Source organism: Bombus affinis, chromosome 13, assembly GCF_024516045.1.
Source record: "Bombus affinis isolate iyBomAffi1 chromosome 13, iyBomAffi1.2, whole genome shotgun sequence".
Lineage (NCBI taxonomy): Eukaryota > Metazoa > Arthropoda > Insecta > Hymenoptera > Apidae > Bombus > Bombus affinis.
In genome coordinates, this window is record NC_066356.1 from 5,842,031 (window position 1) to 5,867,192 (window position 25,162).

Below are 25,162 nucleotides of genomic sequence, written 5' to 3' on the forward strand. Positions count from 1 at the left end.
AATATTCCAATATTTTATTTCTAGAATTTATTTTTTACACTTATAATAATAAATATAAAAGAACTGACTAAATATTGTTACATATATTAATATATTTAAAATATATATATTCAAATATCAAGACAATGAAGATTTAATTTGAGTTGAAATTTTAGGTATCATTTAAAAAAATTACACATCAAATTCTTGACACAAATATAGGATTTCAAATATTCTACTATTTTAAAAAATATACAAAATTATTCGTTATATACAAAAATTAATCGAATTAATGGATGTATTTACATGACACCTTGTCGGCATAATTATCGCAGTATAACAGAGTTCCAAAAGAGAAATAACTAACTATAATTATCGCGATTTTAACATTGTGTACGCGACTATATTTGTTTTATATATATATATGTAAAAGCTTAGAATTAGTCATACCTAATCGTGACATACTTGATTAATAAAATACAAAATATTTTGTAGTATTTTGCTGTTTTTCCTATTTGTCATATCTACTATAACTTATAAATTATTAATCTATAAATAATCTCTTCAAATGGACAGCAGTCTGAGAAATGTAAGTATACATTATAAAGAACAATATTGCTATCATTTACGTATATTTTGAAAATTACAGATACTTCGAAATTGTTTCTTCGCATTTGAGTTGTCTATCATTTCATAAGAACATGTAATTGATATTTTTTCAAATTCTTTTTAATTCCAAACGTTTTTTTATAATGAGAAATACATGAAAAAATAAATATCTGATTTTTTCAAATGACATTCAATTAATATTGAAAATTTATCATATTATCATATTATCAAATTATTAAAAATTATATAATATTGTAAAGTTACTTTTCGTAGTAAAAACTTTTATCTCATGAATTTTCAGAAACATTTAACTGGTGGGGAAACCACCCAAAGACACTTAGCAGAAGCTTTGTATAGAACACAGACTGAAAATAAAATGCTACCAGGATTTGATCCTAATCGAGATGATGTTGAATATTACCGTGTTCAACAGGATATCGATTGTGATGAAGTATATCCAGGAATATATATTGGTGATGCGTGAGTATTTCAATGTTTTATGTCTTCATGTTTATCAAAAATTAATTTATGTTCAATACTTTATAGTGCCACAGCAAAAAACAAGAAATACCTTAAAATATTGGGTATAACACATTTGCTTAATGCTGCTGAAGGAAAAAGATTTGGACTTGTAAACACCGATAAGAATTATTATTCTGATACAACAATAAAATATCTTGGCTTACCACTTATTGATTTGTGCACAACAGACATTAGCAAGTACTTTTACATTATTGCAGATTTTATCGATGAAGCTGTTTCAACTGGAGGTAATGAAATAATAATTTAATAATGAAAGAAACAGAAAAATTACAATAGATCGTTTAAAATTGGTCTTTCTTCCTATTAGGTAAAGCTTTTGTTCATTGTGTGTTAGGAATCTCACGTAGCGCAACGTGCGTATTAGCATATTTAATGATTAAAAAAGGAATGCTAGCCACAGATGCAATTCGAACAGTCCGCAAAAATCGTTTTATTCAACCAAATAGTGGTTTTCTTCACCAATTAGCACAGTTAGATAATCAATTACGAAGACAACGATCTTAAATGAATACAGCTTTGATAAAGTTACAAAGTTCACTAACAATATATACTGCAGTGAATTTGATAGATATATGTATATTGTATATAAATAATTGTATATAAAAACTGAGTAAACACGATCAAAATGTATGATTAGATTAGATTGATACATTATTAATCAACATTAGGCGCAAAATTCACAATTAATTATTTCAAAATCAAATATTACGAATATATACATGTTATGAGATAGCAATCACATAACTCATATTACGCCTCACGATATAAAGTATTATATATACAATATTATCGCTTCTCACAATTCATTGTTGGTGAATTGTATTATTTAATAAATTATAATACTGATATTGTAAAAACTTTGGTTGTAAAAACTTTTACTAAAAATAGTAACGATAAAGGAAAATATTAATATCTTGACTTCATATCATTGTTTTTAACTATTATTAGTATTTTTCTTTATCATTACTATTTTTAGTAGAAGTTTTTAGATATTTATATGTATATCGTATTATTATATTATATATCGTATAAAAACTATTATTACTATACTAATATTATATTAATAAAACTGTTAATTTACTACACGTGGACGTTTGGAATGAGACTCTGCAAGTGTAAACGAATGTCTCGAAGAGCCTATTTCATTTTCTGTATCCTGTGGACCACTACGTTTTCTTGCCTTTGGAGATAATTGTTTTAAGCATTCCATATCATTAAATACAACTTGTGCGCCTCCTCCACTAGTGGGTATTATATCTCCCTAACATAATAATAATACATTTGATACATATATAACTACATAATTCTTTTCAATTCCTTTTAAGTGTAATTACCTTGAATAACTTTGTCTCAAGTTCACCATCAGTATCGTGTTCTTGCGCAATAAGACAATACCTGGATGCACCGTCTGTAATTTCCTTTGGATCTGTAAGTCGCGTAACGCTACGTCTTCTACGCATTAAAGGTTGAAGAACAGTTCCAACAGGAACGAGCGCTCCAGGTCTGTGATCAATCCACTTATCCGCGCTTTGCGAACGCCTGTACCTTGGATTTGCAACACCCGCTTTATCCTATGAGCACATATCATTAAACTATATTTTCGAAAGTAAATTACGTAATGTAAGATAAACTGACCCTTCGTGATCGACCCTCTGTTGTTTTTGGGGTTGCTTCTGCACAGTTAATAGTAGGTACAACACAATCTTTAGAAACACTAGGTACGTTGTCATCAACTAAAATTTGTTTTACTAATCTTAATTTATCCTCTTTTTCTTTCATTTGATTCTAAAAAGAGAGAAAAAATTAAACAATGAATTTATACATATGTTATATTTACTTCATTACCTGTAAGTGTTCACGTTGTTGACGTAACTTTATTTCCAATTCTTTATTCATTTTATCAGTTTCTACCTGCATTTTAGTGTTGTACTTTTGTTTCACTCTTTGCTTATCTATTAAACGTTGATTTAGTGCCATGTTTCTATCTTTTAACTATAAAATAATAGTAGTAAAATATATGTCGTCATTTAAATAAAAAAAGAAATGCATTCGTTAACTACCTCTTGCTGTAAGCTGCGGATTGTATCATTTGCATTGTTCAATTTTCGGAGCAAGCTATCAATTTGTTCTTCAGTCTTACATAAATGACCCTCTAATGCAGAAACCTACAGCAAAAGCAAATTATTTTATATGTACTTCCGTAATCAGTAAAATGTTATTACCTTCTTTTTTTGTTGTGAATTAGCGGCTTTCAGAGACGCATTTTCAATCTTTAAATTCATATATTCTTGTTCCATTGTCATTATCTTCTTCCTAAGATCGTTTTCTGTAACAATCATGTAACAGTCATGAAGATATTACCCATAATTTAAGTTTGGTTAAAAATTAAGCTATATTCTTACGTTTTTGCTGTAAATCAGTACATAGTAAATTCCGTTTGTTAATACGCTGTTCTAAAAAATGCATCAAATTACTAATTATTTGATCATTGCGTGGAGAAGTAATTTCCAATTCAGGAAATGGCCCACCTAAACTGAATTAAAATAAAATTACATAAGTTTGAAGAAAGAATAAAGAAAACATATAATACTTACCTATACACTAAACCCACATCAACTTCTAAATCTTCAGCTTCAGGATGGCCTTCTTTTTGCAACTTACTACGTGCCTCCTTAAACAACTATTAAAAATAGTTTTCATTATGCACGTATTTTCAAATTATTTTCATTGTTATTCTTTCATTACTCATCTCACCTTATTTGCCTGTCTTCTTCCAGGTGTAAAACCAAGATCTATTTTCGTAATCGTTGGTTTAGCTACTTGGACTTCTTGAGTCATTTCGGCAAATTTCATTACTTGCTGTAAAACATGAATAAATTAATTTATTTTCTTTCATATATTTACATTTTATATTATTGATTTCTTACAATTGTTTCATCATAATCATCTGTTCTTGGATTAACACAAACAATCATTCTAACTTGTCCTTCTCCATCAAAATAATTTTTAAATAAATGGGTGAGTTTTGAATCTCTGTAGGGTACTATTTTATTTGTACCCTGAAGTTGATTTTCTCTTAAAATTTCCAAACATGATCGTAGCGTCATCAAAGAATTATTAATATTTCCTAAATCAAAATGAATGGATATGAAAATATATTATAGTATAATTACAAGATTCACATCTAAAGTATAATAACCTGCTTCTCTTAATCGTTGACCTGTGTTTTTAGTCCTATTAGTTCTTTCGCTACCAGCTAAATCTACTAGGGATAGCTGAGTGATACATACCACCCGTTTATCTTGTATAATTTGTTCACCTTCACCATCTAAGGGTGCCTAGAAGAAGAAAATACTATCTTGTTTGTGAATTTCAATTAAATGAGATGCAAAATAATTAAAAACATTACTTGTACAAGACGAATAGTGAAGACACTATGTGATCTACTTGATTCTGCATTAAGCGCAGTATGTGCAACTCTTCGTCTCCTCTGTCCACGCTGAAATACCTCAAATGCTTCTTCTGAACTTTTTACTTCAATTTCTGTTACAGCATGCACATACATATTCTTATTACCATCTTCTCTAACTATTTTACTCTGTAATACCCTAAAAGTTATTTCTCAGTATTAAAATATTATGAAATTAAGAATATTTGAATTGTGGAAGTAATAATACTATACTTGTTTCTAATATCCTCATCCTCTAATAAATCATATACACTGTTATTATAAATTTCAACATATGTAACAAATACAGCATAGACATTGTCTTGATCCACTTGTATTGTTTGTGATTCATCTATGTCACGAACAATCATTGGATTACTCTCACTATCACTCTCTACTTTTCTCCTGTGAAAACCATCAATTATTAATAAAGCCATTTACATTATATAAAGCATATCACATATTCTTGTACTTACACTTTGCCTGATTTTCCATTTCTCTGTAACATAAGTCCAGCATGAAGTTCATTTTGTCTATCAAGCATTGCATCAGCTTCACCTTGTATATCAAAACCGTTTAATTTATCTGGTTTAAAAATAAATTTTTTGGTCTGATAATTAGCAATACTGTTAAACAGAACATCAAGACAACGAGGCATTATGCCTGCATCCTGTGTTTCACCAGTCATAGTATATGTTTTACCACTTCCTGTTACTCCATAGGTGAATAAAAGACTATTTCTACCTCGAATAACATTTTCAACTAATGGGAGAGCAACTATATTAAAAATCTCTTTTTGCGTTGCATCTGGTGAAAATACACGACTAAATGTTGTTTGAATTTCCTTGTTGCTAGAGTTACGAAAATTCATTGCTGATTCTGGTGGTGTAATAATTACAGTTGTATCAGATATAAGCTTCATACAAGAAACATCAGCTGGATGTTGCATTGGCTTTAAACGACAATAAACTTGAACAGGATCCTTGGATACCACATTATTACCTCTTGGACGGTTTGGTGGCTTACGAGCTGAACCTGGCGGTTTCACGCGTCTAAAATATTAACATATCACGAATAGCTTCAATTATTCTACATTACAAAATAACTTTAATAGTACCAAATAATTAATTAATAACAAATAATTAAATTTTACACTAAAAGATTATAGAAAGTAGTAGTCATAAAATATTGAAAATAGCTAAATTTTATTTGATTTCACTTATAAACTGATTAAGAAATAATAAAACTTACGCAGATTTCATCTTTCGTAACTATAAATATTACTTGATATTTAATTATTTTAAAACTTATGACAATATGAAGAATATATACCAAAGACAATATTTGATAAATGCCACCGAAAACCGAAAACCGTTGTTCTGATTCGGTGTTTAAAATTCAAATCTAGTTACAAAATGAACTAAAGTATGAAGTGCTACCAATATTTATACCAAAAAAAAAAAAAACTATAAATAATAGCACTACTTTAGGTACAACTTAACTCGTTAAAGTATAAAAACAGGGTATTATATTTATACTATATAAAGTATAAAGTATGAAAAAATTTTTATTTCGTAATTAAGTACTATTAGAGATTACCATGGACATAGGACCGGCATATACATAAAGACTGAGCATAAACCTTTATGGTCTGTTCAACAAGACAAGACAGTAAATATAAAAAAAATTTCATTGCTACAAATGCAACTATTAGTTGCCGATTAATAAAACTCGAATAATACTTCTGTTTTCTGCCTCATCTCATTGGGAGATTATACTTCCACTGGGAGGTGTAAAACCATTTCCGGGAGCAGATAACACGGGCAAGTGGTACTTTGGAGTCAGATCGATGATTGGTTGTAATTGCGCAAGCGCAATCTTATTTTCATTGAATAAGAGCAGTAAGGAAATTTCCTCTCTAGTAAAAGTAAATTAGTGTAATGGGTACATTTACACATGACAGTAAATCGTTACGTTATAGTCATGATACTAAATGTTAGAAGTTGTAATAGTACTTTCTGTTACTGCTTCTCTCCCTCTTAAAGAAAAAAGTCAAGACTTTTGTTGTCTTCAAACTAAATGCAACAGGTTAACTGGTTTACTTTTTCTTTTTGACATACATCACTAAGTCAAGTTTCATATGATCATGATCCCCGCACCCCGAAAGTGGTTTCACGCCACACGCCTGCTCATGAAATTCATGCTAGACTAGTAACACTCAAATGTTACTAGTCAGAAGTCACAGAGAAAAATTTCCTTTCTGACACTGTCTTATACATATAATAAATGCATTATATTATTATACAAATACTAATGGCAAATAAAATGTCTTCATTATATAATATATATATATATATTCAATAAATAGTATAAAATAAAAACAAATAGAAAATTTTATTTCTTATTAGAGAATTTATTTGTTATATTTATACAAAGACATGAAGTTCCACATTATTTCTTAACCTTCTTGTCTTTAGCAACTTTGGTTACTTCATCTGGATTTTCTGCTGCATCTTTCACACGTTTTGCGCGAATACCTACTAGTCTGGCATCAGCCCTAGCTTTACGGAGAGTTACATATGCAGAGAACTTTCTTTCTTCCTCAGAAATGACACGGGCCTTAGCTTTAGCAGGTGCTTGGTGTCTCACTGGCATGATTTCACCTTTAACTTGAGTGGCAACTTTCATTTCTTCTTCAGTAGCATCACCTACTTTAGGCTATTTTCATAAATAGCATTAGAATGTAGTCTTTCTTTAATAGTTTTAAATTTACTATATTTTACTTACTCTCTTTTCATTCAATGGGAAGAGAATCAATTTGGATTTATATTCTTTCAGTCTTTGAGCATTCGTTTGCAAAGACTCAACTGATTTGTTACGTCTTCTAGGATCTACAGCAATTCCAATAGTCCTAGCAAATCTTTTATTTAAACCACTAGCCTTCAGTTCTTCTAAGGTAAAACCTTTGCCTGCCCTAACTTTTGTGTGATAACGGAATGTTGGGCAATGAACAATAGGCCTCAGAAGCTTCACAGGTCTTAAATTTAAATAAAATACTATTGAAGTTCATTTGCATAAATGGACAACAGAAATAAAAATGAAATAAACATATGCTATTTACCTTGGTGCAACAGCACGAGCTTTCTTTACGCGACTTTGTTTACGACGAAATTTTCTAGCTGGTTGGTTAAACCAAGTTTTAACAAATCTTTGCCAATCTTTATGGAAATGCCCATTAGGGATCATATTATTTCTCTTACCCATGGTTGGACTGAAACAAAAATACTAAATTATATACAATTTGTATCTTAAAAGATTTGTAAAAATACACTTTATAAAGTTAAGATTAGTATAATAGGTTAGAAACAATATTATTACTAAGTATAAACAAAACATTAAATTTCTTTCATAAATAAACTTTTTGTAACTTTAATATCACTTTATAATACTCGTATAATTATTATGAACATATCCTACTATTAGAAAAGGTATATCATTAATTGAAATTAAAACATATGAGACAAAGATAACCTGATTAATGTCAAAATATTTCTTTACTTGTTATATTATAAAATTACAATCATATTATTTAATTACACTTAAAAACATAAATAACAACAATTTTCTATTACTTTGAGAAGTATTATTTCAAGATGTTAAGATTTTAATTGGATTTCAAACTTAAAAGATTACTTACGAACTTGTTTACAAGGCATAGACCGGAAAAAGAATCAGCACCACCAAGCGGAAGTTTTAGCTTCCAGCAAAGCAAAATTTACTAAATGACGTTTGAAATTACATTATTTTATGATAAAATCATATTTTAAAAATATTATTTGTTTATAAATATCGCTTCGCTTTACATATAATTTTATTAAAATAATTTAAATGTAAAATGAAATTTCTTTAAAGTAGTTAATAAATATGGCAACTTGCTATAAGACCGTGCATACTAAGCACTCGTTAAATGTTTCATGTGTAATTGTAGAATATTTAAATAGGTATTTAAATAATTTAATTAAAAATGAAGATTAGAGAATCATTTGTATCATATTATAAAAGTAATATATTCTTAAAAAATGTCATTTACCGATACGCTTCGACCGGCATAAACCAATTTTCGGTATGCTCTCTATTTAGTAAAAAAATGTACATGTATGTAGTGTTATAAATTGATATTGTTATCATAATGCATAAAGCATTGATTATACTTTTAGAATGCAGAAATTACAAATGTAATAAAAAAGGATATAGAAAAATATTGGAAAGATAAAATTAACTTACATCAATTTGATGATGCAGATAATACAAGGAGAAAGTTTTATGTATTATCAATGTTCCCATATCCTTCCGGAACACTTCATATGGGACATGTAAGGGTTTATACAATAAGTGATACAGTTGCTCGTTTTTATAGAATGAAAGGTAAATTCTTTAATTTAATTGTAATTATATATATTGTTTGGTTTATTTATATAATTTTTTATTGACTCACTTTTCTCTTTTATTTCAGGATACAATGTCCTTCATCCAATGGGTTGGGATGCATTTGGATTACCTGCTGAGAATGCTGCAATTGAAAAACAAGTTGATCCTGCTGTGTGGACATACGATAACATTAAAAAGATGAGAAATCAATTAAAATCATTGAATTATTCTTTTGATTGGAATAGAGAATTTGCTACATGTGATCATGAATATTATAAGTGGACGCAGGAATTATTTTTAAAACTTTTTGACAAAGATTTGGTTTATCGGAAAGAATCATTTGTTAATTGGGATCCTGTTGATGAAACTGTATTAGCAGAGGAACAAGTTGATGCAAATAATTGCTCTTGGAGATCAGGTGCAAAAGTAGAAAAAAAGTTGATAAATCAGTGGTTTGTTAGGACTACATCATTTGCTAAGTAGGTATATTAGAATTTAACAATCTCTAAAAAGCATTGAAATATATAATAAGAATTACAAATAGTATTTAACCAATTTATTTTGTATCATGTCAGATCATTGTCTCAAGGTTTAGATGATCCAACATTGATAGAATGGAGAGATGTCAAAAAGATCCAACAAAATTGGATAGGTGACTGTAGTGGTACTAGTTTTGAATTACAGTTGATGGGAACTATCCCAAATTATCCCAAAACAGTAAATATTTGGACTAATTATCCAGAATTTGTTGAATATGCAAAGTTTATTGCAATATCTCCAAAAAGCTTATTAAATAGATCAGAGTATTGTAGAGATGTGGCAGAAGGAATTCAAATCATAGATGTTAAAGTAATAAACCCATTCAATGGAAATGAATTGCCAGTATTTGTAACGGATAAAGTTGCATTTCCAACTCATAGAGATACTTATCTTGGTATACCGTCTGCTTCAATAGATGATTATCAGTTTTCTGAAATAGTTGGGATTGAATTTGTACGGCATTCAATAAGAAGTTATGAAGAACAAGAAAACAAAAGATCAGAAATATTATCTAAAGCAAGAAAGTGGAAAATTGGTGGATACCCTATTAGTTCAAGATTGCAAGATTGGTTAATATCTAGACAGAGGTATTGGGGTACACCAATTCCAATTATTTATTGTTTAAATTGTGGTATCCAACCAGTACCACGCAATGATCTTCCTGTAATTTTACCAAATGTAACATTTTCATCTTCAAATAAGAAGTCTATATTATGTGAAACTAAGGATTGGTTAAATACTTCTTGTCCTAAATGTGGAGCTCAAGCAGTTAGAGAATCAGATACAATGGACACATTTGTAGATAGTTCATGGTATTATCTGAGATACATTGACCCACAAAATATGAAAGAGATGTTTGCTGTTGACAAAGCAAAAGAAATGTTTCCTATTGATCTGTATATAGGTGGAAAAGAACATGGTAAGTATCTAATATTTAAATTCTTTGTAGATATAAAATATATATATTTAAAAATCTCAAATTAATAACATTATAATTTCAGCTGTACTGCACTTATATTATGCCAGATTTATAAGTCATTTTCTACATTCAGAAGGACTTTTACCCACTCCAGAACCATTTAAACAATTGCTTGTGCAGGGTATGGTACTTAGTAAAACATATCAGCTAGAAAAGACAAAGAAATATTTAAAAGCGGATGAAGTGGAAGAACATGCAGGAAAACATGTAAAAAAGAATACCAAAGAACCAGTCATTGTCTCATGGGACAAAATGTCTAAATCAAAACATAATGGCATTGATCCTCTTGAATTTTTAGATAAATATGGAATTGATACAACTAGATTATTTATATTAGCTGATCAAGCACCAACTTCAGATAAGCGTTGTGACCATAACAGTAAGCTCTTTGTAATAAAAATTTTAACTAATTATTATATATATCAAATAATGTATATATTAATAATATTCAGCCATGCCGGGAATATTAAATTGGCAAAATCGTTTATGGAAGACTGTAAAAACTTTTAACGATTATCGCAATAGCATAACTTCAGAAGAGCTTCAGGCGGAACCTACTGATCCTAAATTTGCAGAACATGATGAATACATGTTTGATAGTCGAAATTATTTTTTAAAGTCTGTAACTTATAATATAATCGGATCTCAACAATTAAGTATTGCAATATCAAGAATGCAAGGACTTACAAATAGGTATATATTACAATTTTGCAGTACATCAACAATTCTAATAATTTTAGATACATAATAATAAGATAGATTTTAGTAATTGTCTTTTTGTTTTAATATTAAGCATACGCAAAGTGTGTGTAGAATGCATGAAAAAAAGTCGTGAATATGAACGTGCATTAGCAGTCCAAATTATAATGCTTGCTCCATTTGCACCACATTTTGCTTCGGAATTGTGGTCCGCATTTTCTGAGGTAAAACATCATCTAATAGATAAGAATGAAGTGGATTTAGATAAAGATGTTATGGAACAAAAATGGCCAGAAATAGATATGAATTATAAAATGTCTGTAGAGATCATAGTAAGTACAAAGTATTTAAAGTATTTATTACTTCACTATCATTATATAAATTTACATTCTATTATTTATTATATAACTATATAAATAATAACAGTATGATTCTTAGAAATCAAAGTACTTTATTTAATACTATGTATAATTTTATATAAACACATTATTAATGCTACACCATTCTTTATACTATTAGATAAATAATGGGCTTTGCACAAAGATTAAAATACCCAAGTATGAAATAGATAAATTATCACTTGAGACAGCTCTTGATTTAATACAGAATGAGCCAACTGTCCAGAAACGTTTAAAGAAGCATAAGATCGTTAAATCTAGACTTCTTTTAAGGGAAAGCTGTGATCCAAAAATATTAATTTCAACAAAAAGACGAGTAGACAATGTTCAAATGTAATACATTAGGTAAGAAAAATAGAAGCAGAAAAAGAATTATAGATATATATGTAATTTTTTATCAAATGTACTTTTTGTATGAAAACTAAGTTATTTAAATGTAAAGAGCCTGTACATAATGAAACTAACTGCATAAATAAAAATTTTGTTTACTATTGCAATGAGTTAATGAATAATAAAAATAATAAAATAAATAATTATTCTTACCCAATGTCATATTCTCCTGCATATTCATTATGCGGTATTTTTTGTAAGAGTTTAATATAATCAAGTGGTAATTGACTTTCATGTGCACCTTTTAATATTGTTTCTCTGTAAGAGAATAATTAATAATTATATAATAAACTTTAAACAAATTGAATAGAATTAAGTATAACATACAAATACAATGGTGAAGGTCTCCTGTGTTTTGGTAGCAAACACAATTTTACATTTTTATCAGGATTGTTACATTGCTGATACACTCTGCATTTAAATATTTTACCAGTAAGTGTTTCTATGTCAACCATTAAAGGGAAATATAATTTATCTGCTACACCTTCTTGATTATCTAATGTACACATATTACATTCATCTAATTCCCAAACTGCTCCCCATACAATATAATTTTCTGTAGGAACAATTGTTGCTGAACATCCACCCCATCTCTTTGAGTGTGTTATAAAATCTAATCTGAAATTCTGATATAATTCAGTATTTGCATAAATAATAAAGCAAATAATGAAATTTTATAAAGCATAACACATATCTTGATGTTTTCAATTATTCAAAATAAAGATAGATTTACTAACCGCGTAGGAAATTTCCTTTAACTATGTATATTTACCTTTAAAAATCCGATATCTTTTCGTACTGCAGTTGGATTATTAATATGTATTCTTCCTGTTAACATGTTACTTCCGTATGCAAAATATAAGAATTTATTAGACATTTTGTCAGTTAATTTATGAAATTTGTTGAAGATAACTTATTACTAGGAACAAAGAGATGAATAGGTTAAGGTATCATTCGTTATCAGTATTAAATATGTATTTATGATGTTTTTTGATAATCGTACCTTATATAATTACCCAGGTTTTATTTAAACAAAAGCATGTTACAATAAATAAACTGCTATCAGAATACAACTTAAAATTAGAAGATACACAAATTTAATGCTTGAAGTATATGAGTAAATTAGAGGTCTAAATAATAGAAGGTATTGATTGTAAAAATGTTTATATTGATTTAACTATACATGTTTAAGGTATAAAGCATTAATTTATATAGCATTATTATTCAAATTTATAATTTGCATAAACCTCGCGAAACATATCGCGACAATTTATTTTAACTTGAAGCTTGGCACACAATAAGAAAACTCCTGATAACTTTCTATGTAGACTATATATTTCTTCAGGTGGAGGGCAAAGCCTGTGATCCAATATTGTTGGGACTAATGATTGAATCCTGTAATCAATGTTATATAATTTATTAATTTATTAATGATTTAATTTAAATGATATCATATTGTTCTCACCGTTTAGTTACATCTTGCCCACCAAAGTCATAATATTTAGAATTTTTATCAAATACTTGACCCAAGACCATTACTGCATCTACATGAGCTTCTTCCATAAGCTGAAATTAATACAATGTAATAAATGTATAAATGTTAATATAATAATCTTTCCTAAAGCTAAAACTATTAAAAAATATACATATCATACTTTAGACTCGTATCCTGTAAGGAATCCCATTTCTCTAGATAAATTTAAAATTTTATTACGATCGCCTTCACTTGCAGCATAAATTATTTCAATGTATTTATCCATAAATGATTTCTCATATCCTCGACATGCGCCAAAATCTAACAATATTAACTGAAAATTATATTAGGAACTATAATTAATAATATCAAAGATAATGTGCACTTATTGATGATAATATAATAATATCTTATATACAAACTTGTCTTGTATTGGTGTTATAAAAGAAATTGGACCAATTTGGATCAGTTTGCATGTATCGAAAAACAAACAATTCTTTAAGGCACAAACTCATTATTAATTTGCAGATATGTTCTCTTGTTTCCATATTCATACTTGTACATTTATCTACTGGAATTCCTTCTACCATTTCAGTTGTAAAAATTTGACTCGTTGATAGCTCATCTAAATATAAAATTAAGTCAATTTTACATTTAAATTGCTAATATTTAATTCAATTTACCTACTACAGCTGGAACATAATAATCTAAATACGGTTCTATAAGTTGTTTATATCTTCTTGTACATTCTGCTTCTCTTACATAATCCACTTCCCATGCAAGTTCACGTTTTGCAACTTCCACTAAATTATCTATAAACATGCCTTTTGGGAAAATGTTCCAAACCTGTAAAAATTTCTAGATATATTTTTACATAATCTTAAATAAAACAAAAATCAAGTATTTTCATACCTTCATTATGCCTACTAAATTCTCAACATCACTTTGAATACCCATAGCTACACCAGGATATTGAATTTTAATTGCAACATCTTGTCCATTTAACAAGGTACCATGATGTACCTGGCCTATAATATTTTTTCTGATATAAAGAATGTTCTTTAAAATGTTTTTATATTACTTTGGCCTTCCAAGAAAAAGCTAATTTAAAAGAATAAAAATAAATGGTAACTACCAATGGAAGCTGCAGCAAATGGTCTATCTTCAAAGGTTGCTAATTTATTTTTCCAGTCATGTCCAAGTTCAGTGGCTAATACCTTCTCAACTTGCCACTTTGGCATGAAGTCAGCACTTTGTCTAACTCGTTCAAATACTTTTTGTAGTTCAGGATTTATAATGGTTTCATCTTGTATACTTAAAATTTGTCCAATTTTTAAAGCTGCACCTATTATAAACATATGCAAAGCACATAACTATTAATTGACAAAAAATCCAGTAAATGTATTAAGGATATTTACCTCTCACTTTACATAATGTAGAAACTATTCTTTCTGCATTTGCTTTAGTAAGAAACAGGCTATCAAATGTGTCTCCAAGACTTTGTTTTTTTAATCCAAGTGTTCTACGTGTGTATTCTGCAACTGTACCAACACCAAGACCAACTCCTAATGTTCCAAAGCTTATCATTCTTTGTAATCTGGTAGATGGAACTTTTTGTGCTTTTGCACTAGGTGAAAGCTTTGAAAGAAAAATTTATTTATTAATGTATTTAAATAAAATGCATCATATCATTTATCATAATTTATATAAAAATGTAAAAAGGCTCACAGTTTGCTTTGGTCTAACAGATGGTTTTGGTTTAACTTGAGAGCTTTCTAAAGCTACTTTCATATTTTCTGTTGCCTTGTTTTCTAATATCTCAAAATCAGTTTTTAATGTATTTGATACATCTTGTTTCATGTTCTGACTCTTTATGTTTTTTTCATGCTCTAATTCCAATTTCTTCAAAATTGCCTTATCTTTCTCAGAAAGTTCAATTTTAGGTATTTCATATTCTAGTTTGGAAATTGTTTCAATTTTTTCTTTCACAGTTGAGTACTTTTTTAATGGTTTATCCTGTTTACTTCGTATATCATTTTCGTTATCAGGTTTTACGTTTGCATCATCCATCTCTATTATTATTTCTTTTGGATCTTTAGCAGGATTATAAACATATAATTTAGTTCTGGTAGATTTTCCAGGTTTATCTGAATCAACTGGCATTCCTGTCACTTCTTTAGTTTTTAATTTCAAAAATTCTATTATACCCTTCTCAACAACATTTATTCGTTCTGTCACTTCTTTAAATTCTTTTGTTATTTGAACCTGTATACATGTTATACTGTACAGGAAATTATAATATTCATTTGTAAAATTAATTTATATTATTAGTCACCATATAAGATAATTATTGTTATATTACAAAAATGTTTGCCATATTAGAAAAAGGTATTAATAATCTATATTTATTTTTGAAACTTACAGGAACCTTACTTAGTTTTATATTATTCAATGTTTTTAAATTATCTGTCAGGCATTTCTCTGTAGTAGTCTTCAAACTTGAAGTCTTTATTATGTGTTTAACTGTCTCTTCTTGATGCTTAATCACAGCTTCGGCTACTACCTTAGCTCCTCTAAGTATACCAATGACATCAGACATCCGATGTTGAGACATTTTTTAATGTGATTGATGTAGAAATTGATTGTTAAATACTGCCTATTGAGATATAAATTTAAGTCATGATGTTATTTCTCTATTATATATACACACATACACAGACATATTATTTTTGTTTTTTAATAACAATGTATTAGGTTATTCTATGTAATTTACTTATAAGGAGTGTTGCGACTTCAAAAAATTACATACTTGAATATTAATATACCGCCTGTAGTACATGTGTTTAAAATATATGCAGACCTTGAAACGTATAAATAGGGTTATAGTACAATGTGCCGGGACTTTTATTACTATAGATACTTCTTTATATCAATTAGATATAATTTTTAAATAAAAATAGTTTCTTAAATTAAATACCCAATCTTTTATTTGGTGTAAATAATTTAATTGTTAATATTTTAGAAACATGTATGCAAAGGAATTTTTACTCTTCGCACAATTGATACACAGTGCATAGTATGTAAAAAAAATTAATATAATGCAATCTTTTTCTTAGAATTCTTAGAGTATGTATATTATTTGTCTTATTTATTCTATTTTATATTTTTATTTTATATTTTATTTATATTGTTATTTATTAAAAATATTAACTAACTACATAATTAATCAGGTTATGAAAGTTATAAGAATTTCCTTTTCATATTTTTGATTTATTAATAACAGTTTATTAACTATAAATAAATAAATTACAAAAATTCTATAGTTTATTGGGAATATCTTTATTTAATGGTTTGTTTACGAATTATACATATATAAATAATATACATGTGTGTATGTAGAATACACAAAAAGAGTTGGGGACAAATAAAAACAAACACAAAAGTCTTAATAAACATGAATTAAAAACCCATTATTTTCAGTTACGAAATGTTTAATGTATAAAAGTATCGTGTGTAAGCCAGCGAAGGAGAAACATATTGAATGTATGCTGTAAAGGCAATGTCTTACTGACAAACAGCTCGTGATTCAGAAATAAATAGTTTTCTACAACCTGCAAGAGTAACTTGTGTTTCGATTAGGTTTTCAAAAATTCAAAATATAGTAAAATCATTCTAAAAACGTTTGATTTTCTCATTTTCATATTAACTACTTCCTTGCTATTCTTCCCAATCTACCAATTTCACTACATTCATACATATTTTATGAAAAATTTCATACTTCTTCCGCATATAATTTATAAGAGGGATTTATAAGAGAATTTATCAGAATTAGTAAGGAGTATTAAACTTTGTATTAAGTCTTGCTGTAAAATGCAAAAAATGCTTTTACTATATTTTGAATTTTTGGAAACCTAATCAAAACCCAAATTATGCATGCGGATTGTAGTATATGTATATATCTTATAAAACAAGGTTTAAACATGTATCTAGTAAATTAGAAAGCGAACTTTTTAAATTCGTTCACAATAAAAATCACAGAAAATCAATTGTTAACAAGATTGTTGTTTTAATAACTTTTATGAACAAAAACTCATAATTTGTTTTTGGTATTTATATTTATCAATACCTTATAAGCTCTACAATAATTTTATTTATATACACAGTATATACTTTTCTCGTTGTACCTTTATAGAACTAGAGAAACAAAAAATTTATTATACAACAAATTCTAAACGATTTGGGATGATTTACTTTTTCAATAAATTTAAGCCAAATAAATTTATTTTGTTTATAGACCCTGAGGTAGTCTCAATGAAATTAAAGTAATATATGCATAAAATTATTAGAAGTATATGAATAACAGTATTTATAAAAAATGCTATTTAGTTTATGTGTACATTTAATATGTATATCTATATATACTTATCATTGTATACAAGATTTTTATACTTGAAAAATTTGTAAAATCTTTTTGAAATTCTTTTTTTCAAAAATATCCTTTTTAGGATTCTTAATAAGACTTCTTTTGATATCAATATTTATTAAGTATATATGTAAAGAGAGACCACCTCATCAGGTTTAGTGTCTTATTTTAAAAACATATGTAAAACAAAGAAAATTAATTTTACAACAAAGTTAAGTGTAAGAAACGGACATTTGTTAAAATTAAATAACATTTGGTTGATCTGGAAAAAGCGAAGCAAAAAATGTACTGAAAAATGTCCAGGTAAAAGCAAGTGCACCAGGTCTTTCCTCTTCGTGTTCTTCATTTGCATTTGTTCTTGCTTCTGCTTGTACAGCTGGTACTTGACCATTTTGTTGCTGTGCAGGTTGTGGACCTATTGCTTCATTTTGTAATATTTGGTTATTGTTATCCACCCGATCCCCTCTACCATTATTATTTTCAGGTAATAGAATAGGTTGTACCCGGAAAAAACCACCTTGATATCTGTGAAATATTGACTTCATTGTACATATTTGCATATAAAAGATGTAAACACAATATTTATATATATTAACTTACAGATACATTACAAAGCCAAGAAACGTAACAATAAGAAATCTTAGAGGAGATGAGTAAAAATATACTAAAGTGAAAAAAAGAATTATTCTGGACAGCATATAAAAAACATCTAGCCAATCTCTGTTAAATGCACCATCTTCTCCAGCACCATTATTTCCTCCATTAACATCAGCTTCTTGAGCAGCAGGTTGTTGTTGCTCATCACCTACATTATTATTATTATTATTATTATTATTATTATTATTATTATTATTATTATTATTATTATTATTGTTTGTGTTATTTGTATATGGATTTTGAACATTATCATTTGTATTGACATTCATTTGCTGAACATATGGAATGCTAGTCTGTAATTGTATTCCTTGTGCTGCCATCCTATAATAAAATATTCTTTTTCACTATAAATTATATATAATTTCCAAACATTAAAATAAGTTATAAGAATGCCATTTACAGTTGCATATATTGTGTAAAATAATGGGTATATGCTTGTTGCATCCAAGCCATTTGTTGACTATTTCGTGGATCAAAATATTGTAGTGTAGAATACAATTGTGCCGGAGTATGTTGCGTAGCAACATTAGTAATATGTTGACTTTGATTCTGTATATTATTTGTATTATTTAATCTCGTATTTTCCACTGTACTTCTTGCAGTAGAAATTGTCTTTGTATTTTCCACAACTTGTTCAGTTATTTTATTTGTTGATGTTTTTTGCGAAGCACAGACTAAGTGAACTATATATGTTTGATCTTCTTGCCCATTACAGTGTCTCAACACATCTTTTAAACATGTGGAATCATTTAATAATTGCCCTGAATATATGAGTTTCTGACTTGCTCGTTCCTACAAATATATTCAATTCATTATCATGTTATTTCTTACACAATATTTTTACTATTTCTTGATTTCGAATAAAAAATTAATTATTACAGACAAATAATAAAATATAATCATCTTATTGTTGATAATTAAATTATCATCATTAAACTCATAAAAATATCAACGTATTATCTCTAATAGATAACGCACTATAGCTTTCTAAGAATACTTAAAGGGAAGCGTCCGCAATATTTTTTTGTTTTTTTTTTGTGTCATGTAGTGATGTTAATGATACATTGCTTTCACTAAGAGTACAACTTTCACAAAATTTCACACGACGTGAGATTCATAAAATAGACGAAATAAAACTCACTGGTTTACTAGGATAAACATCAGACAAATGTTCTTTTAATTGGCGAACGGTCCACCCAATATCACAATTTACGATTTGATCTTTAATCTGCTGATTCGGTGCTTTTATTATTACTTTGACAGCGATTCCTTCCATTGTTAATAAATCCTGGCTTTTTATATCCCGTTTGATCAGCTGTTCTTACTGTCAATCACTCAGCAAAATTAATTAACAGTGCTACCGAGGCAGATTGATGTTTGCGTTTGAGAGATTTTTATACACTACGTTATTTCCCTTGTTGAATCAACCTGCCGATTTATATAAAATACCTCGTACTATTTATTTGGATACTGACTAAAATAGATTCATAGAGACTTTGTAACTCAAACGGATATTTAATCGTAAATATATTTTTGTAAGCGTCACTAAATGGAATCACGTATTTGGCGATTTATCATTGGTCGTAGGTCGTAATTGCAGATTACAATTTATTTATGCTTTGATAAGAGCCGATTCTTAAGTTCATTTCAATGCCTTATAGCGATATCGTAATCTGCGAAAGTTACCAACAGTTCATGAAAACTGCATCGCAGTAGCAAGTGCAGTTTGACATTAATAGAGTTGGTAATCGTTACCGTTACTAGAGAGTCGAAGTCTTCGAAATTTTTGAGTTTGAATTTGAATTAAACAAAATTTGGATATAATGAAATGTGAGCATTATTTCATTTGTTATTAAATGTTTTCCCTATCGATGTACTTTACTGTTTATCTTTTATGAAAAGATTGGTGTACTATGAATATTAAACGTTATAAAGTAGTATTGACATAAATTAGGCTTCATACTATTTAACCTTGCAATTTTTCAATTATTTATTCGTCAGTATTATTCAAAATCGGTACTTCATTTAATTATTCTATTCTGAATTATTTTATAAAATACTGATGCATGAGTTATAATTTATCAACAAATATCTTTTTGAAGATATTCTTTTAATGTATTCTTCTATGTTGCAGGGTTCCCTCCAAATCTACTACAAACAGTTCAAGGCGATCTTCTGTAAGTATACTGATATTCAAAAAATATTTGTAGGACACGTAAATAATATTAATGTTGATTCTGTAGTATACTGTTATTGCGGCTTTGTGTATATTATGCCACAAGTTATGTACTAAGGTTGTTTGGATTTGACACACTATTTAATTAATTAATATTTTGAAGTTTGATTATAAGTTTATCCTGTTATCTTGAAACTTTGTTAAATACCACTGTTATTTTTGTAACAAACTTAGATACTTAAGCCTCCCAAACCACGCCATCCTCTGCAGAACTTAAACTTTAATAGCTCTTCCAATGAAAGTAGTCCTACTGCAACGGCAAAGATTAAAAGACGTGTTAGTTTTGCAGAAAAAAAACATGTCAAGTGAGTTACTTGCTGCTTATAATTTTTTTTAATGAATTTCAATAATGTAATTGATTTGTTAATTCATGGTATAAAATTCATTGTACAGAGAATTTTGCAATTCCTTGGAGCAAGGAACTGTATGGGATAATACATATGAAGAGCATGATTTAAGTAATCTCAAAGTACCATGTTCTTCTAATCAAAAAGAATGTGAGACTGAAAGTGTATACAAAGAAAATGTTTTTGATAATATTCATGAAAATAATGTGCAGTTTGTTTGTAATAAAGTAACAAATGAAAATGTTGATGTTGAAGAATATAGTTCACACATTGCAAATAAAATTGAAGATGTAAATTGTCAAAATGAAATGTTACTGACTGAACCATTAGTTACACTTCATGATGCAGTTGTTCAAGAAACTGAGTCTACTTTTTTGACTGATTTACAGTTGAAAAATGATAACCACATATCAAAGAGTATTATCGTGTATGAAGATCCCGATAGAAACTTAACTGAAAAAGTGTTAGAGTTATCAGAATCAAATGTAAATAATTTTCATCATAATGAATTAAATACATTTACATCTACATCTGTTCAGAATATATATATGGATTTGACTGAAGTTGTTCCCAGTAACATGTATTTTAGTGCACATTATAAGGATACTGAAGAGATTAAAGATGTATCAATGGAATTAACAACACTTGTTTTACCATCAAGTGCACAAAATTTTCTGCAATTTAACAAACCCAATGTAACAGAGAATTTAATAAATCAAGATATGCCAATGGAATTAACTGGAGCCTTACCATCTGTCATTAAACTTAATGATAATATTAGTAATCCACAGGCAGCTATGTGTAGTGAAGATGATAAAACTAAAAGATTTCATAATGTTTCAATGGAAATGACTACAGCAGTACCACCTTCTATACATAATTTACAACCAAGTAGTAATAGTATAAATTATTGTGTTTCAAATGATAAAGAGAATAGAACAATTACTTTTCATGATGTATCAATGGATATTACTAAAGTTGTAGAAAGAACCTTTTATAAATCTCCTGACAGATTACCAATGATACAAGAACCATTGCAATGTAAATATAATATTACAAGACAGGATGAAAGAACTGAATTATTAAATACATCTTTAGAAATGACTAATGTAGTCCCAGTTAATATACATTCTGGAAAAAAAAATCGTAGACAACATGCAACTAATCTTGGTAGTCCAGAAAGTAGTATTAAAAAATTAAGAATTAACTCAAATGTTTATGAAACACAAACAAATGATAGTAAAACTAGAATTTGTAATAATGAGTCAATGGAATTTACCACAGCTATAACAACTTTACCTAGAATATACCAAAATAATTTACAGATAGCTACACAAAATGTACCTACCACCCAATCAAATTCTTCTGCTTCTACGTTTGACAATAGTAGAAGTCATTTACTATCAAATAAAACTATTATTTTTCATGATAATTCTATGACATTTACAGATGTATTACCATCACTTAATAAAAGGGGCAATATAGAAGGAAAGATAATTGTATATTCTGAGTCAAATGTAAATGATAATAAAGATGTAACAACAACACAATCTCAAGCTGAAGATTTTGACACAGATTTTACTAAAGATAGACAATCAGCATTACCTGATAGTGTTCAAAATAGAAACCTTCCAGATTTCTCAACCTGTACTGATAATGTCTTAAAAGATATTACTGCTACTGTAGCAATTCCTTGTTTATTAAACTCAGATACAACCATGAATAAAGAAAGCTATATAGATAAGGAAAACAATTTTCCAGAAAGTGTAGAAAATAATGTTCTGGAAAAGTATACTCCAATTAAAGTTCAGAGTTCTGCAAATATTACACCTAGCATGCCCTTGCATGAGTCAGTGCAACAAGCTACTTTTGCTTCAGCTTTGAGAGAAAATAACACAGAAATAGCTTGTGCTACATTTAACTCTGTATCAAATGATGCTTCTGCTGTAAATTCTGAGTTAAATAAAGATAAACACTCACCAGTTAAATACACACAAATAATTACATCACATCCAAGAAGAACATATACAATTCAACCATCAAATAGTAATCACACTTTTACAATCAGCAACAAAGAAAATAACATTTCAGAAATTAACAATGATGTTCTTGATATAAATAACAAGGAAAATGATGTATGTAGCGTTTCGAATAATACAGAATGTTTACAAAATAGAGATTATAATAGGGAATGCTTAACGGATAAAAGCGATATGTTTTTCAATGAAAATGTGGAAGTATTAGAATCAATTCCATCATTACCATCATTTAATTGTTTGGATGATTTGACAGATACAGATATGAATGTTAGTTGCAATAAGGAAGTTAAGATAGAAGCAAATTGCCTTTCAAAAAATGGGAATAGTAAAGGTACTTTAAATCTTGAGGATTGTCAAGGAATTGTATTAGAGGAAAATGTGCGGAAATCTTGCACATTTCTGATAAAACGTACATCTCTAAATGTTGCACCAGAGAATTCAAATCTTGAACAAGAGGATCAAGTACAAACAGGTGAAATCCAGAAGTTGGAATTGCTGGATGTAAGAGATAACAATACAGAGTCTCAAATTTTACACCTTTCATCTTCAACAGTAAATGATAGTGAAAAATTATCTTCGACGCCCGTTAACGAAGAAAATGATCAAGATTTACGTTTGAACAATTCTAATTTAGAAAATCAAAGCATAGAATATTCCTTATCAAATATAAGAGCTATTCATGAAAGTACTCCAAAAGCTGATAATGATAAGTTAATTGATATACACAGAATGGAAGTAAATAATGAATCTTATTCAAACGATAAATTGCAACTAAGTTTGGAACCTCATACTTCTTGCAAAGAAGATGTTGCAATTGAATTGGATCCTTTTTCTGCGTTAATGAACGAGTTGAAAGATTATGCGAAAAGGTATTTCAATGAATTTAATATTTTCTAATATTTCATTGATATTGCATCATATAATTCTTGAAATACCCGTTTTAGTAACGAGATTATTTGGGAAGTATACCACGAAAATATCGAAAAAAGTATGTTTATTGTTGGTTTCATATCGTGTTCACTGTTAGTAGTAATATTTATACGGGATCCTTGTGATGTAATAAATAATGAATTTATTAAAGAGATTAAATTAATTTCTCGATTAGCAGGTGAGTCCCAAAAAGCGAATTAATGAAAAGAGTATTAATTTATATTTAATGCAATTTGTTTAAAAATATCTTTGTTTATTAGATGATGCGGATGCATTAATAAGTATAGTTCATAGAATGATTTTAGAAAAGTTAGACATAACAAAATTATTGGACTTATATAAAAATCGTAAGGATATTTTACCGATGTTAAATTACATTTCGGAGGAAGTAAAGTTAGCAATGGATTTTATGTTCGATTTGAAGCGCTTGAACGACCTAAATTTGATGGAAATAACTCACGATAGGTAAAAATGATTTAAACCGTATCATTTTTATGTCTGATGCAGTATATACATTTTTCTCTTATTTTAGCGTATCTTTCATATCACAAACTAAAACTGGGAGCATTGTACTGGAGATTACGATAGATATCAAACCGTTCGATAAGATTGAATCTCAAAATATCTCCGTCCATTGTCTTATAGGTTCTGTGAGGTCAGTTCTAAAAGTATCTAAGAGACGATGTAAGAGATGATTTTACTATAACTTAACTGTTTTACAGAGAGAAAGATATTAAAAAGTTGATAATGAATGTAAAAAGAGATCATAAATTTCTGCGGAGATATATAAACGATGTGAAAGACTATATATATCTAATGGATGAGTCTACTGTATAACTTAAAAATTATATTAGCATATTCTCCATGAAGATATACCAATTAAGATGCAATAATCAACCAATAGAAATTATTACTGAATAATCAAGAATTAATTTTATTGTATTGTAATAATGTTACATGTGACTATACGAGAATGCATAATAAAATGTTTAATATTTCTTTTACTAAAATATTGTATAGGTAATTAAATTGCATGATGAAAT

The 25,162-nt window shown here is 28.2% G+C and overlaps 8 protein-coding genes across 14 annotated transcripts; 3 read left to right on the top strand and 5 right to left on the bottom strand.

Moving 5' to 3' along the window:
- The first annotated feature begins 365 nt into the window (after positions 1-365).
- On the top strand, positions 366-2,372 carry LOC126923253 (dual specificity protein phosphatase 3). Its single transcript, XM_050736560.1, has 4 exons — positions 366-568; positions 890-1,068; positions 1,135-1,358; positions 1,439-2,372. Exons 1-4 carry the CDS (start codon positions 548-550, stop codon positions 1,633-1,635), a joined length of 621 nt encoding a protein of 206 aa, XP_050592517.1. The 5' UTR covers positions 366-547; the 3' UTR covers positions 1,636-2,372.
- Positions 1,542-6,750, bottom strand: LOC126923233 (kinesin-like protein KIF23). Of its 3 annotated transcripts, none has more exons than XM_050736520.1 (15): positions 6,322-6,750; positions 5,056-5,631; positions 4,814-4,984; positions 4,541-4,739; positions 4,331-4,469; positions 4,059-4,258; positions 3,886-3,990; positions 3,726-3,811; positions 3,534-3,664; positions 3,354-3,457; positions 3,192-3,296; positions 2,977-3,123; positions 2,767-2,916; positions 2,466-2,702; positions 1,542-2,392 (listed from the first exon to the last, which is right to left on the bottom strand). In XM_050736520.1, the coding sequence occupies exons 2-15, from the start codon at positions 5,526-5,528 to the stop codon at positions 2,204-2,206; spliced, it is 2,436 nt and encodes an 811-aa protein (XP_050592477.1). In that variant the 5' UTR covers positions 5,529-5,631; positions 6,322-6,750; the 3' UTR covers positions 1,542-2,203. The 3 variants fall into 3 exon arrangements, with proteins under 3 accessions (XP_050592477.1, XP_050592475.1, XP_050592474.1); XM_050736518.1 differs by having other exon boundaries at positions 6,179-6,750; XM_050736517.1 differs by lacking the exon at positions 6,322-6,750 and adding an exon at positions 5,831-6,055.
- A 221-nt stretch (positions 6,751-6,971) lies between these two features.
- Positions 6,972-8,363, bottom strand: LOC126923252 (60S ribosomal protein L13). The gene is made up of 4 exons (XM_050736558.1): positions 8,277-8,363; positions 7,701-7,850; positions 7,367-7,616; positions 6,972-7,297 (listed from the first exon to the last, which is right to left on the bottom strand). The coding sequence occupies exons 2-4, from the start codon at positions 7,841-7,843 to the stop codon at positions 7,031-7,033; spliced, it is 660 nt and encodes a 219-aa protein (XP_050592515.1). The 5' UTR covers positions 7,844-7,850; positions 8,277-8,363; the 3' UTR covers positions 6,972-7,030.
- Positions 8,364-8,414: 51 nt separating this feature from the next.
- Positions 8,415-12,116, top strand: LOC126923232 (leucine--tRNA ligase, mitochondrial). The gene is made up of 8 exons (XM_050736516.1): positions 8,415-8,702; positions 8,797-9,004; positions 9,093-9,486; positions 9,583-10,466; positions 10,549-10,905; positions 10,979-11,219; positions 11,320-11,557; positions 11,745-12,116. The coding sequence occupies exons 1-8, from the start codon at positions 8,604-8,606 to the stop codon at positions 11,958-11,960; spliced, it is 2,637 nt and encodes an 878-aa protein (XP_050592473.1). The 5' UTR covers positions 8,415-8,603; the 3' UTR covers positions 11,961-12,116.
- On the bottom strand, positions 8,985-12,971 carry LOC126923255 (gamma-glutamylcyclotransferase-like). Of its 2 annotated transcripts, none has more exons than XM_050736563.1 (4): positions 12,786-12,926; positions 12,341-12,639; positions 12,167-12,271; positions 8,985-9,149 (listed from the first exon to the last, which is right to left on the bottom strand). In XM_050736563.1, the coding sequence occupies exons 1-4, from the start codon at positions 12,888-12,890 to the stop codon at positions 9,134-9,136; spliced, it is 525 nt and encodes a 174-aa protein (XP_050592520.1). In that variant the 5' UTR covers positions 12,891-12,926; the 3' UTR covers positions 8,985-9,133. The 2 variants fall into 2 exon arrangements, with proteins under 2 accessions (XP_050592520.1, XP_050592519.1); XM_050736562.1 differs by lacking the exon at positions 8,985-9,149 and adding an exon at positions 11,657-11,902 and having other exon boundaries at positions 12,786-12,971.
- A 189-nt stretch (positions 12,972-13,160) lies between these two features.
- LOC126923237 (atypical kinase COQ8B, mitochondrial) lies at positions 13,161-16,593 on the bottom strand. 4 transcript variants are annotated; one of them, XM_050736527.1, is made up of 12 exons: positions 16,470-16,593; positions 16,297-16,347; positions 15,910-16,143; positions 15,216-15,752; positions 14,906-15,125; positions 14,623-14,832; positions 14,400-14,515; positions 14,171-14,333; positions 13,910-14,112; positions 13,669-13,821; positions 13,479-13,579; positions 13,161-13,408 (listed from the first exon to the last, which is right to left on the bottom strand). In XM_050736527.1, the coding sequence occupies exons 3-12, from the start codon at positions 16,099-16,101 to the stop codon at positions 13,234-13,236; spliced, it is 2,070 nt and encodes a 689-aa protein (XP_050592484.1). In that variant the 5' UTR covers positions 16,102-16,143; positions 16,297-16,347; positions 16,470-16,593; the 3' UTR covers positions 13,161-13,233. The 4 variants fall into 4 exon arrangements, with proteins under 4 accessions (XP_050592484.1, XP_050592487.1, XP_050592486.1 ...); XM_050736530.1 differs by lacking the exons at positions 16,297-16,347; positions 16,470-16,593 and having other exon boundaries at positions 15,921-16,066; XM_050736529.1 differs by lacking the exons at positions 16,297-16,347; positions 16,470-16,593 and having other exon boundaries at positions 15,216-15,768; positions 15,921-16,066.
- Positions 16,594-17,583: 990 nt separating this feature from the next.
- Positions 17,584-20,171, bottom strand: LOC126923246 (homocysteine-responsive endoplasmic reticulum-resident ubiquitin-like domain member 2 protein). The gene is made up of 4 exons (XM_050736545.1): positions 19,709-20,171; positions 18,968-19,359; positions 18,511-18,888; positions 17,584-18,435 (listed from the first exon to the last, which is right to left on the bottom strand). Exons 1-4 carry the CDS (start codon positions 19,841-19,843, stop codon positions 18,153-18,155), a joined length of 1,188 nt encoding a protein of 395 aa, XP_050592502.1. The 5' UTR covers positions 19,844-20,171; the 3' UTR covers positions 17,584-18,152.
- A 60-nt stretch (positions 20,172-20,231) lies between these two features.
- LOC126923229 (uncharacterized) lies at positions 20,232-25,129 on the top strand. Its single transcript, XM_050736510.1, has 8 exons — positions 20,232-20,397; positions 20,702-20,744; positions 20,978-21,108; positions 21,197-24,058; positions 24,134-24,297; positions 24,380-24,584; positions 24,652-24,774; positions 24,842-25,129. Coding segments are annotated over exons 1-8 (3,645 nt in total). The 5' UTR covers positions 20,232-20,395; the 3' UTR covers positions 24,957-25,129.
- Positions 25,130-25,162: the final 33 nt, after the last annotated feature.

Bases quoted from the DNA above. Each gene is read 5' to 3' on its own strand.
- LOC126923253 (XM_050736560.1), top strand. From the start codon at position 548: ATGGACAGCAGTCTGAGAAAT. The intron at 1,069-1,134 runs GTGAGTATTTCA...AATACTTTATAG, and splicing joins GGAATATATATTGGTGATGC to TGCCACAGCAAAAAACAAGA. The intron at 1,359-1,438 runs GTAATGAAATAA...TCTTCCTATTAG, and splicing joins TGAAGCTGTTTCAACTGGAG to GTAAAGCTTTTGTTCATTGT.
- LOC126923233 (XM_050736517.1), bottom strand. The intron at 3,812-3,885 runs GTGAGATGAGTA...TATTTTTAATAG, and splicing joins GAAGAAGACAGGCAAATAAG to TTGTTTAAGGAGGCACGTAG. The intron at 2,917-2,976 runs GTAATGAAGTAA...CTCTCTTTTTAG, and splicing joins AACAACGTGAACACTTACAG to AATCAAATGAAAGAAAAAGA.
- LOC126923252 (XM_050736558.1), bottom strand. From the start codon at position 7,843: ATGGGTAAGAGAAATAATATGATCCCTAATGGGCATTTCCATAAAGAT. The intron at 7,617-7,700 runs GTAAATAGCATA...TTTAAATTTAAG, and splicing joins GCTCGTGCTGTTGCACCAAG to ACCTGTGAAGCTTCTGAGGC. The intron at 7,298-7,366 runs GTAAGTAAAATA...TTATGAAAATAG, and splicing joins TCCCATTGAATGAAAAGAGA to CCTAAAGTAGGTGATGCTAC.
- LOC126923232 (XM_050736516.1), top strand. From the start codon at position 8,604: ATGAAGATTAGAGAATCATTTGTATCATATTATAAAAGTAATATATTC. The intron at 8,703-8,796 runs GTATGCTCTCTA...TTATACTTTTAG, and splicing joins CCGGCATAAACCAATTTTCG to AATGCAGAAATTACAAATGT. The intron at 9,005-9,092 runs GTAAATTCTTTA...CTTTTATTTCAG, and splicing joins TCGTTTTTATAGAATGAAAG to GATACAATGTCCTTCATCCA.
- LOC126923255 (XM_050736562.1), bottom strand. From the start codon at position 12,890: ATGTCTAATAAATTCTTATATTTTGCATACGGAAGTAACATGTTAACA. The intron at 12,640-12,785 runs GTAAATATACAT...GAATTATATCAG, and splicing joins AAGATATCGGATTTTTAAAG to AATTTCAGATTAGATTTTAT. The intron at 11,903-12,166 runs GTAAGAATAATT...TTTGGATCACAG, and splicing joins GCAGGAGAATATGACATTGG to CTTTCCCTTAAAAGAAGTCT.
- LOC126923237 (XM_050736527.1), bottom strand. From the start codon at position 16,101: ATGTCTCAACATCGGATGTCTGATGTCATTGGTATACTTAGAGGAGCT. The intron at 15,126-15,215 runs GTGAGCCTTTTT...TTTCTTTCAAAG, and splicing joins CTGTTAGACCAAAGCAAACT to CTTTCACCTAGTGCAAAAGC. The intron at 13,409-13,478 runs GTGAGAACAATA...CATTGATTACAG, and splicing joins GGGCAAGATGTAACTAAACG to GATTCAATCATTAGTCCCAA.
- LOC126923246 (XM_050736545.1), bottom strand. From the start codon at position 19,843: ATGGAAGGAATCGCTGTCAAAGTAATAATAAAAGCACCGAATCAGCAG. The intron at 18,889-18,967 runs GTAAATGGCATT...ATTTTATTATAG, and splicing joins TTTACACAATATATGCAACT to GATGGCAGCACAAGGAATAC. The intron at 18,436-18,510 runs GTAAGTTAATAT...AATATTTCACAG, and splicing joins CTTGGCTTTGTAATGTATCT to ATATCAAGGTGGTTTTTTCC.
- LOC126923229 (XM_050736510.1), top strand. The intron at 20,745-20,977 runs GTAAGTATACTG...TAACAAACTTAG, and splicing joins ACAGTTCAAGGCGATCTTCT to ATACTTAAGCCTCCCAAACC. The intron at 24,298-24,379 runs GTGAGTCCCAAA...TTTGTTTATTAG, and splicing joins ATTAATTTCTCGATTAGCAG to ATGATGCGGATGCATTAATA.